This window comes from Triturus cristatus, chromosome 6, assembly GCF_964204655.1.
Source record: "Triturus cristatus chromosome 6, aTriCri1.1, whole genome shotgun sequence".
Classification (NCBI taxonomy): domain Eukaryota; kingdom Metazoa; phylum Chordata; class Amphibia; order Caudata; family Salamandridae; genus Triturus; species Triturus cristatus.
The window spans coordinates 878,891,142-878,905,595 of record NC_140589.1 but is presented as its reverse complement, the minus strand read 5'-3'; the positions used below and the strand labels follow the sequence as shown (position 1 = coordinate 878,905,595).

Below are 14,454 nucleotides of genomic sequence, written 5' to 3'. Positions count from 1 at the left end.
TCAGCCCTCGTCAGCCAGGATAGCTTGATTCCAGTGGCATGGAGAGCAAGGGACTCACGTCTGAGCATACCCTTCCCACTCGGGGTGACAAATGCAAAAATAACAATTGATGGACAGAATGCAGAACAATGTCATACATTCACCCCAGTACAGAGATCTGGGCCTAAATCCATCGTTTTTTTGCTCACCATGCCATTCCTGTTTGAACCCAGCCATATGCAAATCAGTCTTGACCCTGTGCCCCATGGGAACAGTCCAGCCCGAACTGCCAAGCCAGGTCCTCCCTGGACTGGAAACAAGCATCCTAGGACCGGTTTCGGGCTTTCAGCCCTCGTCAGCCAGGATAGCTTGATTCCAGTGGCATGGAGAGCAAGGGACTCACGTCTGAGCATACCCTTCCCACTCGGGGTGACAAATGCAAAAATAACAATTGATGGACAGAATGCAGAACAATGTCATACATTCACCCCAGTACAGAGATCTGGGCCTAAATCCATCGTTTTTTTGCTCACCATGCCATTCCTGTTTGAACCCAGCCATATGCAAATCAGTCTTGACCCTGTGCCCCATGGGAACAGTCCAGCCCGAACTGCCAAGCCAGGTCCTCCCTGGACTGGAAACAAGCATCCTAGGACCGGTTTCGGGCTTTCAGCCCTCGTCAGCCAGGATAGCTTGATTCCAGTGGCATGGAGAGCAAGGGACTCACGTCTGAGCATACCCTTCCCACTCGGGGTGACAAATGCAAAAATAACAATTGATGGACAGAATGCAGAACAATGTCATACATTCACCCCAGTACAGAGATCTGGGCCTAAATCCATCGTTTTTTTGCTCACCATGCCATTCCTGTTTGAACCCAGCCATATGCAAATCAGTCTTGACCCTGTGCCCCATGGGAACAGTCCAGCCCGAACTGCCAAGCCAGGTCCTCCCTGGACTGGAAACAAGCATCCTAGGACCGGTTTCGGGCTTTCAGCCCTCGTCAGCCAGGATAGCTTGATTCCAGTGGCATGGAGAGCAAGGGACTCACGTCTGAGCATACCCTTCCCACTCGGGGTGACAAATGCAAAAATAACAATTGATGGACAGAATGCAGAACAATGTCATACATTCACCCCAGTACAGAGATCTGGGCCTAAATCCATCGTTTTTTTGCTCACCATGCCATTCCTGTTTGAACCCAGCCATATGCAAATCAGTCTTGACCCTGTGCCCCATGGGAACAGTCCAGCCCGAACTGCCAAGCCAGGTCCTCCCTGGACTGGAAACAAGCATCCTAGGACCGGTTTCGGGCTTTCAGCCCTCGTCAGCCAGGATAGCTTGATTCCAGTGGCATGGAGAGCAAGGGACTCACGTCTGAGCATACCCTTCCCACTCGGGGTGACAAATGCAAAAATAACAATTGATGGACAGAATGCAGAACAATGTCATACATTCACCCCAGTACAGAGATCTGGGCCTAAATCCATCGTTTTTTTGCTCACCATGCCATTCCTGTTTGAACCCAGCCATATGCAAATCAGTCTTGACCCTGTGCCCCATGGGAACAGTCCAGCCCGAACTGCCAAGCCAGGTCCTCCCTGGACTGGAAACAAGCATCCTAGGACCGGTTTCGGGCTTTCAGCCCTCGTCAGCCAGGATAGCTTGATTCCAGTGGCATGGAGAGCAAGGGACTCACGTCTGAGCATACCCTTCCCACTCGGGGTGACAAATGCAAAAATAACAATTGATGGACAGAATGCAGAACAATGTCATACATTCACCCCAGTACAGAGATCTGGGCCTAAATCCATCGTTTTTTTGCTCACCATGCCATTCCTGTTTGAACCCAGCCATATGCAAATCAGTCTTGACCCTGTGCCCCATGGGAACAGTCCAGCCCGAACTGCCAAGCCAGGTCCTCCCTGGACTGGAAACAAGCATCCTAGGACTGAAATGCCAGAAACCGGTCCTAGGAAGCTTGTTTCCGGTCCAGGGAAGGCATGGCTTGGCAGTTCGGGCTGGACTGTTCCCATGAGGCACAGGGTCAGACTGATTTGCATATGGCCATGTCTGAACTGGGGTGGCAGAGTGGGCTAAAGAACGGTGATGGATCAAACCCAGATCTGTTGACTGGGTGTGAGTGTTTGATTGGTTCTGATGCTCCGTCCATCACCACCCCCTTTTGTACCGCTTTGTTCGCCATAAGTTGGCAGGGTATGCTCAGACGTGAGTCCCTTGCTCACTTTGCCACTGGATTCAAGCAAGCCTCGCTGAAGACGGCTGAAATGCCAGAAACCGGTCCTAGGAAGCTTGTTTCCGGTCCAGGGAAGGCATGGCTTGGCAGTTCGGGCTGGACTGTTCCCATGAGGCACAGGGTCAGACTGATTTGCATATGGCCATGTCTGAACTGGGGTGGCAGAGTGGGCTAAAGAACGGTGATGGATCAAACCCAGATCTGTTGACTGGGTGTGAGTGTTTGATTGGTTCTGATGCTCCGTCCATCACCACCCCCTTTTGTACCGCTTTGTTCGCCATAAGTTGGCAGGGTATGCTCAGACGTGAGTCCCTTGCTCACTTTGCCACTGGATTCAAGCAAGCCTCGCTGAAGACGGCTGAAATGCCAGAAACCGGTCCTAGGAAGCTTGTTTCCGGTCCAGGGAAGGCATGGCTTGGCAGTTCGGGCTGGACTGTTCCCATGAGGCACAGGGTCAGACTGATTTGCATATGGCCATGTCTGAACTGGGGTGGCAGAGTGGGCTAAAGAACGGTGATGGATCAAACCCAGATCTGTTGACTGGGTGTGAGTGTTTGATTGGTTCTGATGCTCCGTCCATCACCACCCCCTTTTGTACTGCTTTGTTCGCCATAAGTTGGCAGGGTATGCTCAGACGTGAGTCCCTTGCTCACTTTGCCACTGGATTCAAGCAAGCCTCGCTGAAGACGGCTGAAATGCCAGAAACCGGTCCTAGGAAGCTTGTTTCCGGTCCAGGGAAGGCATGGCTTGGCAGTTCGGGCTGGACTGTTCCCATGAGGCACAGGGTCAGACTGATTTGCATATGGCCATGTCTGAACTGGGGTGGCAGAGTGGGCTAAAGAACGGTGATGGATCAAACCCAGATCTGTTGACTGGGTGTGAGTGTTTGATTGGTTCTGATGCTCCGTCCATCACCACCCCCTTTTGTACCGCTTTGTTCGCCATAAGTTGGCAGGGTATGCTCAGACGTGAGTCCCTTGCTCACTTTGCCACTGGATTCAAGCAAGCCTCGCTGAAGACGGCTGAAATGCCAGAAACCGGTCCTAGGAAGCTTGTTTCCGGTCCAGGGAAGGCATGGCTTGGCAGTTCGGGCTGGACTGTTCCCATGAGGCACAGGGTCAGACTGATTTGCATATGGCCATGTCTGAACTGGGGTGGCAGAGTGGGCTAAAGAACGGTGATGGATCAAACCCAGATCTGTTGACTGGGTGTGAGTGTTTGATTGGTTCTGATGCTCCGTCCATCACCACCCCCTTTTGTACCGCTTTGTTCGCCATAAGTTGGCAGGGTATGCTCAGACGTGAGTCCCTTGCTCACTTTGCCACTGGATTCAAGCAAGCCTCGCTGAAGACGGCTGAAATGCCAGAAACCGGTCCTAGGAAGCTTGTTTCCGGTCCAGGGAAGGCATGGCTTGGCAGTTCGGGCTGGACTGTTCCCATGAGGCACAGGGTCAGACTGATTTGCATATGGCCATGTCTGAACTGGGGTGGCAGAGTGGGCTAAAGAACGGTGATGGATCAAACCCAGATCTGTTGACTGGGTGTGAGTGTTTGATTGGTTCTGATGCTCCGTCCATCACCACCCCCTTTTGTACCGCCATTAAAGTGAAAGCACACTTTTACCAAAAAAGCATTTGTCAAGCAAACAAAAAGTACCCCGTTAAGCTTGTCAGCTTTGTGCCATAGCTACCATGGGGTTGAGTTCAGGTTTTTTTAGTGACTGTAGTGGTTCATTTACCCTGACAAGGACTGTGATTATTAATTGAGGTGAGTACCCACCCAATAATAACCCAATTTCCAATACAATTGATTTAGCATGTTAATATGCAAGAGTCGCCAATCAAACAATTTTCCAACCTGAAGCAAAACCTATTTTTTTAAAAGAAGCCCTTAAAATAATATGAACTCCACAATTGCCAAATAACCCTGCTGATTAATTTACTGACTGTCATATTTTAATATCTCAATTGGACCCTTGCCAGGCAGGTGATGTTTTGACCGCCTACGACTTCAGGACATAGAACACCCTTAAATAAAATAGATTCAGAGTTCCTCTCAGAAAAGGCTTCAGGTACACAACTAACCACAATTACCAGTCTTCACTCACAATTGTTAGATTGCTCATTAAAAGATATTAAAAATACCAACAGCAACCCAACGTTTCAATATCTTGCTTCCCAAATGCCTGTTTTCAGAGCAACTCTTAGACCAATCCTCCTTGAAAATGTGGTTAGCAAGAATGGTGATTGATGGACCAGAGCCCACCATTGCTTGAAGTGCAACAGCTCCCCCCCACATACATCACACAAAGGACCCTTGAGAAGTTATGTTTCTCAAGCCAAAACATATCTGTTGTCAAAACATTGGTTAAACTAGCACTACATTCATCTTGTTCCACCTCCACATTGTTAACATCTGGTGGTGCCCTGCCACACTTGCAAACCAGTTGAAAGAGGCCAACTTTTCTTGTCAAATTTTAGTTCATTGACTCAGTTCATAGACATCTGGACTGGATACCTACAGTACTAAACCAAGCAAACCCATTATGACGTTTCTCTTGCACACTTCACAAAAATTATAGCGTAAAATCTATCAAAAAGTTCTCAAAAGTTTTTTTTAAAATTCAATTCTGGGTGGTGGTTATTCAAAAATGAGTTGGCAGCACTTTGCCAAATCATAGACGCCCACATCTGAATCTACATCTGCAGAGACTGATGCTAAATAAGTCCACTCCGGAGATGCATACTTTTTGTTTGGCGCTGTGTTGCCGGTTGTTTGCCTGCAGATATTTCCTTTCACTGGGCATTCCTGCTCCATAACCACTGGTTTTATGTTTTGCGACAAGCGTGGGTGAAGTACTATCAATTGAAAATTGGATATCTGTGACCATGATTTTGACTTTCCATTTCTTGGGAAGAACCTGGTTCAATAAAAGGGGGTTTCCTTCTGTAAAACACGCCAGCTTTTCAGAGGTCACAAAATCTAAATGATTTCCATGGGGCACAGACATAATTGATGGGGATATGGTATTTTTCAATTATCGTCCCTGCGACAGCTCACCAATCCCTCATGGGTGCTGCTGATGGCTATTAATGGCTAGGTTCTAGAGCTGGGGTCTACAGTTTACGTTCAGGACATTCTTTTATCTAGAGAGCCTGATTGAGATTTTACCACTGGGCATTTTGTTGAAGGGGGCTTATCTGCTAACTTGCTTTGTGGATATTGGACATTGGATAACGAGTTGAGTTATGCAGGCTTCCCTGTCGAATGCATTCTGCCTGTTGCTTACTATTGACTTTGTGGTTTGTAACTCACATTTTCTGGATTAATTTGCTGTAGGCTGTCCAGCCTGAGTTAATCCCTCCCATTGCCCAAACCTTGTTAACTGTATTTTTCCATGAACTCGCTTTCTGTAAACAGGCTTTTAAATATGGTTCTTATCTTGTCAAATTTGCTGTGCATTCAAAGAGAGAGGTCAAATGTCAATCTCTCTCTTCTGAAGGAGCTTGGTGTTTACTGTTCATTCCTTGACTTCAAAGGGAGAGAATTTATTTGACAATCCTGTTTAGCGTCTATGTAAGAGGAGAGGGTGTAGGAGTTGTTTCCCCTCTATTTTCTAGGTTTATGTTCGCTGGCTTTTATTTATTTTAGGCAGTCCAGTGTGAGTTTGTTCCTCCCAAGGAGTAAAGCCTTTTTACACTACCTCTCCTTGTATTCTGCCACACGTGCTCCTTTCTGTAAACAGGCCTGTAAAACTTGGTCTTATCGTGTCACGTTTGCTGTGCATTCAAAGACTGAGGTCAAATGTCAGGCTCTGTCTTGCGAGGGAGCTTGATGTTTATTTTATTTCTCGGACTTGAAAGTGTGAAGATTTATGTGACAATCTTGCTGGATATTGGAAGTAGGAAAGGTTTTTTCTAGCACACAGCAACATTTAAATTACTGTGAAAGTATTTCTGAATATATCAGAGATAGAAAAGCACAAATGAAGCACTTTTTTTTAGGTCTCGCCTGAGCCAGCGCTTTAGCTCTGCTCTGGCGAGACTTATAGTAAGCGAGTTTTGGAAGTGCAAACAGTGGCTTTTCAGGCCTCCAAATACAGTGCATGTGCGCCGAGCGGGCGCGCGCACCATTTGGAGGCCTGAAAGCACTCGTTTGCTTTCACTTTCGCAGCCCCTTTGATGTCCTCAGTGAGCCGCGCGGCCACTGAGGACATCAAAGTGCACACCATTTGCCACCCCCTTCCTGCTTGTTATTGTTTCCTTTGATCCCTATCTTTCCCTTTCTCAATCTCACCCTCTCCCTGCCTTTTACCACTGCGGCCGCACCACTGTGCCCGCCCCCACTCCCCCCCTCCCACTCCCTCCTCGTCAACTTCAGTGCGCGCTTGTTTTGTTTGTTTACAGGAGTGTCTTTCTTTCCATTCCTCCCTTTCTATCTGCCCCCTGTAATTGTCTTCCTTTTTGGGGAACCTCGCAGTCATTGACTCAGTTTTCATCTCAAGGGCCAGGACCGTGGCATCAATCGTGTTTTGTGAAGCAAATCAAGCAAATCAAATGCAGCTGTAGGGATAATCTCCCTCGTAGTTAATCCCACCATTTCTTCCGTCATCCCGTATCCAGGCCACCGTGTGCGTCCCGGAGCCCTCCAGTGACAAGAGTGGTTTGTAGGAATATTATTGGACTCTCCTAGATTTTTGTGCCCCTGCCCACCACGGGTGTGTCGCGTTCACATCGCGTGCCCCCATTTGCAGCTTTCTTCTGGAAGGCGGGTATCTTCAGCACTTTTGAGGGAGCCTGTCCATCAAGACATCAGCTGACTACTGACATCAGTCCAGCACACACCGTTCTCTAAAGGCATGTCAGCTCTGACGTATCCGTGTCCAGCTAGCGGCATTAAGGAACCCTACTTGATCAGCTGTAGCAGATTTACTGAACTTTTCACTTCACCATGTTCAGGTCCCCTGCAGTTAAAAACGAGCATTGGCAAAGCCAATTGATAGGACCTTGCCTTTGGCAGTGCATGTATGCAAACGGGTAGCCATCTTAGAATGGGTTTTCTTTATTATTTGCAAAGTTCCTTTTATAGCTTGCCACCTGTAGGTGCATTTGCTGTTTCAAATTGCTGTAATTAAATTGTGTTACTAGTTGGCGATTTGAAGGTTGTGCAGTTACCGAAATCGGGAAGATGAACCTTTGAGTGTGCCTTGCTGCATTCAGTGTTCTGACCCACAACTCAATGAAGATGTCAGCAGAGACAGACATGTACACAGCTTACACATACACACAAATACATCCAATCACATTATCACACATATAAAAGCATCCACACAAATTTGCACCAGGGCATGTGGAAACGTCCCGATAAACACCGGAAATAATTTTTTTTTTTTTTAAACGGACAAACAACACAGCCAAACTGGAAGCCACGCAAGTATATTAACATTCTAACACAGGCACGTTACCAAGCATTCCTGAGCACAGATACATACATGGACATCCAAAGCACACATGTAAGTAAATGCACACACAGACACAAACCTGAACATAGCTAGATATACAACACTGCACAAAACGCGACAGATCGTCACAGACAAAATATACATGGGGCAGAAAAGAGCTACCCAATCCGGTCTGGCAAAAATTCAGAAACTGCCCAATATCCCCCCCTCCTCCCCCCCTCCCTCCACCGTGTGACAATGGCATGCGCTCTACAGGGTGAGTGTCTGAACCGCATAACGACCTTCTTCCAACAAAAGTACCATCTGGTACAACCCGAACTCCGGAATCGTGACAAATTCTTCCCTCTGCTTCCCACTCTGTCTTCATACTCGCAACAGAACAAACAGAGGAATGAGGCTGGGAAATAAGGTCCCAAAAGCGAGACCTAGTGGCTATGCCAATGCTTGTTGTTAATTCTGGTGTGTTGAAAACTAGTACTTTAATATGATCAAAACAAACAATACATTAGGTGATGCCATTTCCACACATTATTTTTTGTGCTCTGTATAGTTTAATTTGTAAAACTGTATGTCTGTCCAAATGTAATGGTAATTTCAATTGAAAATGCGGTGTCTCTAATGGCTGAGTGCTACCACACTATGCGCACTCCACTCTATTCTGCACCACTCCACTCTGCACCACTCCACTCTGCACGAATGCACACAACACCACTCTACTCTACATCACTCCAGTCTACGCCACTCTGCACAACTCCACTCTGCCACGCTGTAACCCTGCACTCTATCCCACTGCGCTCTTTGCCAATGCACTCTACCCTTTACCAGTCCACGCCCCTGCACTTTACGCCAATCCACTGTATAGCACTCTTATTTACTGTGCACCACTGCATTCTATGCCATTGCACTCTACACCATTTTACTCTACTCCCTTCTACCCTAACCCATTATACTATGCAACACTTTACACTGCGCCACTGCACTCTACCCTGCATCATTCCACTCTACTTCACTCTACTCTGAAACCATCTACTCTGCGTCGCTGCACTCTGCGTCGCTCCTCACTGCGTCACTGCACTCCATGCCACTCTACGCCACTGTACTCTAAGTCAATGCACTCTACATCACTGCACTCTTCAACACTCGACTCTGCAATCCTGCACACTCTGCTACTCTATATGCCACTCCACTGTATGCCACTCCACTGTATGCCACTCCACTGTATGCCACTCCACTGTATGCCACTCCACTGTATGCCACTCCACTGTATGCCACTCCACTGTATGCCACTCCACTGTACGCCACTCCACTCATTGCCACTCCACTGTGCACCACCGTTCCCTACGCCACTGCCATTTATGCTAGTCTACACGGCACGCTAAGCCACGGCACCACTCATCTGTGCCACTGCATACTACGACGCTGCATTGTATGCTGCTGAATTCTGTGCCACTGCAGTCTATGGCACTGTACTCTGCAACTGTCTTCACTAGCCCACTCTACTCTATGCCACTCTGCGCAGCTGCACTCTACTCTGTTCCACTGCGCTCTTACGCTACGCTACCCACGCTACAACAGTGCACTCTGCATCACTCAACTCTACACCACTGCTCTCTGCGGCACTATACTCTACTTTGCACCTCTGTATGCCACTCTACTCTGCACCACTGTACTCTACTATGCAACACTCTAATCTATGCCACTAAATTCTATGCAGCTGCACTCTACTCCACTGTACTCTGCAACACTCTACACCAGTCTACTCTATGCCTCTCCACTGTGCGCATCTTCACTCTATCACCCCAATACACAACACACTATGCCACTCCACAACACTCTACTCCACTCTTCGCCATTCCACACTGACACTCTACGCCTCTCTCCTATATGCCACTAATCTTTAGCCATGCTGAACAGGAGCCACGCTGGTGTACAACATTGCTGAAACGCATTGCCAAAGCCAATAGCTCTAGCATAGGTGAGACCTAGTGGCTTTACCAATGTTTATTTAACGAAGCAACTGCCCTAGGTGCTGGCCTGTGCAAGGGAATGAGTGTGTACATATACTTGAAAATGTGGTACTCGATGCAGAGGCACCAGTTTTACCTGCTTTGAGTGTCTTTTTCTGGTCCTCCTGTATGGCAATGTACTCATTGTTTGAGAATAGGAGAGATCAGTGAATTAGGAACCACCGAGTTACCATAAAGGTAACATTTTAAAAAAAATTCCAGAGTTTGAACTTTTTGTAGCTTGGTATAATATTATGTATATATATATTTTTTTCTTTTCAGGCCCTGGAATTTTAACACGGACGTTACTGGATGCAGGAGCCAGGGTGGTAGCACTGGAGCGTGATAAAGTGTTTCTTCCTGAGTTGGAGGTATTTATAAAAACTAAAATTACAGAGCAAGCATTTCATATGTAGAACATCGTAGCACCTGAAACCTCGATCCTGTGAATGTTATATTAAAGTGAAGCTTATGTAAATTCTTCACTTGCGTGCATAAGCTTTTAAAGTTTTGCTGCTACACAATACCACCACAGAAAATGTGCTCTTCAATTCGTTTTTATTTGCATTTTCACAAAAGTACAATTGAAATATCAAGTATTGTAAACTTAAACTGGGCCCCCTGGACTAAAGCTTCTGGTGAAGTTCTCTATTTTACAGTTCCCTCACGCCTATGGCAGGCATTCCTATCTGGCCTTTAACCCCTTCAGCGCTGCGCGGATTCCCCCGCGGTGCTGAAGGGATCTAGCGCGGGCGTGGTCATGACGGAACGGTTCCGTCATGAGCACAGCTCAACCGATGCTCATGACGGAACCGTTCCGTCATGAGCATCGAAGGGGTTAAAAGCAGGAAACATCCAACAGTTCAGACAACGACATCTCATCATCCATTTGCAATACTTCCTGTCTTTACAATTTATCTGTCAAAATGTTCAGAATTCAGCATTTCTAGGGACAGGTGTGGTCCGTCGGGACCCTTGAGAGTAGTGCAGGGCTGGGCTGTATACCTTCCAAAATATGTGTTCATCTCTTCCAGGGTGTGTAACACCTTCTCCATTCCCAGCAGGTTCCAGACCCCTTAGTACCATTCTATAGGACCTGGCATCTCTGCCTGGCTAGCAACATCTGCTTTGCTTGAAGGCCTATCTCTACCAAATCATTGGCCCGTGCAGACTTCGGCTGACTAACTTGAAGCATTTATCCTATAATGATGGAAATAGCATATCTCCGTGGTTTTCTATTTCGTCTAGCTCATGCCTGCTACCAAAAAGGAATGTATGTAAAGGCAATGCCTCCAGAATGTGTGGTATTGTTACCTCTCGCCCTGCCCAGCACAGTTAGGATCTTTCCATATGTTGAGGGTTTTCTGACTGAGGTTAGAGGCCACCTATACATAAACATAACTCTTAAGTATATTTTCCATTCCTTGTGCATGTTTGATGTAACTGGGAGCCTTTCTCAGTAGATCTCCTCACTGTTCCTATTACGAGAGTCCCAGTGCCTTTTCCCTACCCACCTGGAAGTACCATCTAGTCTTCCTATATGCTTCTTGTATGCTTTTCTGTAATCTGGAAATCATGTGGGTATTATCATATCATTTTTAGGTCGAGGGACCATCCGGTCTGCCGAAGGCAGAACCGGAAGTCCGGAGATCTTATGTTTCTGAGAGTGGCTCTTTATCCCGCCTCTCTTTTTGGCTCTCCTTCATTGGCTGGCTTCCTAAACGGAGGCCAGCCATTGGAGGAGAGAGCCGTCCCTCCAAATAGGCTCCGTCTTTTTCAGATTCGGGGGCGTGTTCCGTGCTCTTCTTTCCACTTTTTAGCCACGCCCTTTTTTAGGCGTGTTTTTCTCTCCTCTAGCCAATGGCAAGAGGAGAGAAAAAGAAACACGCCCCCGAATCCGAAAACGCCACTGCGTTTCTCCGAGGCATTTCTGCTTCGCCTCGGAGAAAGGCGGTGGTGTGCTTGTTTCTATGTTGTTCTACCTCACTGCCCACCTCTTCTACCCGCGTCCCTATCGCTTGCTGTTGTCCTCTTTCTGGACTCCGGTTTTCTCACTTTTCCGGGACGGGTTTTTGCCCTCTTGGTCCCATTCCCGGGGGAGACCCTGCCCTTGCTACTTCGTTAAAGGCACGGAAAGAAAGAGCATCTCCAAACAATGCCCTGCACGTCTAGTAGCTGGCCTTGGTGCACTGAACCAGTCTGCTCATGCCCAGAGCTCCGATGGGGGAGCGTGTGCTGCACACCCCTACACCAGAGTATCTCATCTCCCCCATCCCTAACATGTACGTGCAGTCCCTGGTGTCACTTGAGTGATGACATTCTGGGCATCGGGTCCTGCGTCTAAGATTTTACGCTCTCTGCGTGCGGAAGTTGGAAGTCACGTGATTTGGTGTGAGAGGTGACCCTATGCTTCTGGGTGTATGTATGCACATCACAGATATTGCAGAGAAATACAATGTATAACCCACATTTGGCAATGCTTGTATCTTTAGTCATGCCAGTCGGATAGTGGTGTGCCGAGCTGATCAAACTACATCTGATGCGAAAGTCTGTATCCCTGGCTGTCTGCGGTTGATTCGAGTGTGTTTATTTCGGGTTCTTTTTATTTGGCTGTACTTCTGGATGTGCGTGTGTGGTATTTAACCTCTGGGCCTTTGTCCATTGTGGCTGTTTCTTATGTAGGTGCGTACTTGCACACGGACATGGCTCTTTGCTGGAAGAGGCTCCCTCATTTTATAAGCGTTGAAAGCCTTGACTTCCGTGTAAGTGACAGGATCGCGAGGGGCCCGTGTGTTTGGGCCGCTTGTCCGCTCCGAGACAGGGTGCCGAAGAAGCAGCCTGCGAAGGAGGGTGGTGCCCACTAATTGCTGAGCCTCACCCCCCTGCATCAGACATCTCCTTAACCTTGCTCGAGCCGAACGCACCCAGAGTGGGGATTGGCCTCGCAGAGCAAAGGGCTGCTGAGCGGCACCGGGACAAAAGGCAGCTCTAGTCAAAGTCTAAAAACATTCAAGCAGCACCGTCTGAGCACTCCGCACCGCACTGCGCTTGTATCAATCCATGCAAAGCGTCTTGTGCTGTCAACCGAGTGCCAAGCGCAACCACTCCAAGCCAGACACCCCTCTTATTGTTATTGTTTAAGTCGAAGGACCGTCCGGTCTACGGAGGCCAGCCATTGGAGGAGAGAGCCGTCCCTCCAAATAGGCTCACTACTTCACAACACCACTCTGCTTACATCTCACTACCTCACAACATCCCTCTCCCTCACTACTCCACTCTATCTCACTACCTCACTATCTCACAACTTCTCTCTCTCAAAACATCACTACCTCACTCTCTAGCCCACAACCTCACAACTTCACTCTCTCTCACTCACTACCTCAATCACTCTATCTCACTACCTCACTCTTTCTATCTCACTAACTCACTGTCACTCTCTCTTTCACTACCTCTCTCTCTATCTCACTACCTCACATCACTCTATGCTTATATATCACTACCTCACAACATCCCTCTCCCTCACTACCTCACTCTCTATCTACCTCACTCTCTATCTCACTACCTCACTCTCTGTCTACCTCACTCTCGCTCTGCTAATGCAATAGGTATCACATATGCAAAAAAAAAAAGCTAATGCCAATAGAAATGACAATGCCATTTATTTAGGGATACAAAAATGATAAAAAAATAATGAGCAATACCAATAGCTCTACCTATAATATTGCCGAGACCATTGCATTGTAAATGCTTGTTTTCTTTTAGAAGCTTCTTGAATGGGGTTAGTAAAATAGTGGCCCTCTACCTTGATAGAGGAGGGAAGAATCCAGTCTCATACCTGTTTATGTCTCTGATTGTCGATTAGTACTTAATCTTGCTTCTCCTGTTGGAATATTTTTTATCTGATGTTCAGTGAGAATGTCTCCTATAATGATGGAAATAGCATATCTCCGTGGTTTTCTATTTCGTCTAGCTCATGCCTGCTACCAAAAAGGAATGTATGTAAAGGCAATGCCTCCAGAATGTGTGGTATTGTTACCTCTCGCCCTGCCCAGCACAGTTAGGATCTTTCCATATGTTGAGGGTTTTCTGACTGAGGTTAGAGGCCACCTATACATAAACATAACTCTTAAGTATATTTTCCATTCCTTGTGCATGTTTGATGTAACTGGGAGCCTTTCTCAGTAGATCTCCTCACTGTTCCTATTACGAGAGTCCCAGTGCCTTTTCCCTACCCACCTGGAAGTACCATCTAGTCTTCCTATATGCTTCTTGTATGCTTTTCTGTAATCTGGAAATCATGTGGGTATTATCATATCATTTTTAGGTCGAGGGACCATCCGGTCTGCCGAAGGCAGAACCGGTAGTCCGGAGATCTTATGTTTCTGAGAGTGGCTCTTTATCCCGCCTCTCTTTTTGGCTCTCCTTCATTGGCTGGCTTCCTAAACGGAGGCCAGCCATTGGAGGAGAGAGCCGTCCCTCCAAATAGGCTCCGTCTTTTTCAGATTCGGGGGCGTGTTCCGTGCTCTTCTTTCCACTTTTTAGCCACGCCCTTTTTTAGGCGTGTTTTTCTCTCCTCTAGCCAATGGCAAGAGGAGAGAAAAAGAAACACGCCCCCGAATCCGAAAACGCCACTGCGTTTCTCCGAGGCATTTCTGCTTCGCCTCGGAGAAAGGCGGTGGTGTGCTTGTTTCTATGTTGTTCTACCTCACTGCCCACCTCTTCTACCCGCGTCCCTATCGCTTGCTGTTGTCC

The 14,454-nt window shown here is 47.4% G+C and overlaps 1 protein-coding gene across 1 annotated transcript in view; it reads left to right on the top strand.

Annotated features, from left to right (window-relative positions):
- Positions 1–14,454, top strand: part of LOC146817998 (dimethyladenosine transferase 2, mitochondrial-like) — a 135,137-nt gene that overhangs the window by 6,733 nt on the left and 113,950 nt on the right. The window contains exon 2 of the mRNA XM_085611474.1: positions 9,985–10,073. Within this exon, the coding sequence (XP_085467600.1) occupies positions 9,985–10,073 (89 nt within the window). The remainder of the gene's footprint in view (positions 1–9,984; positions 10,074–14,454) is intronic.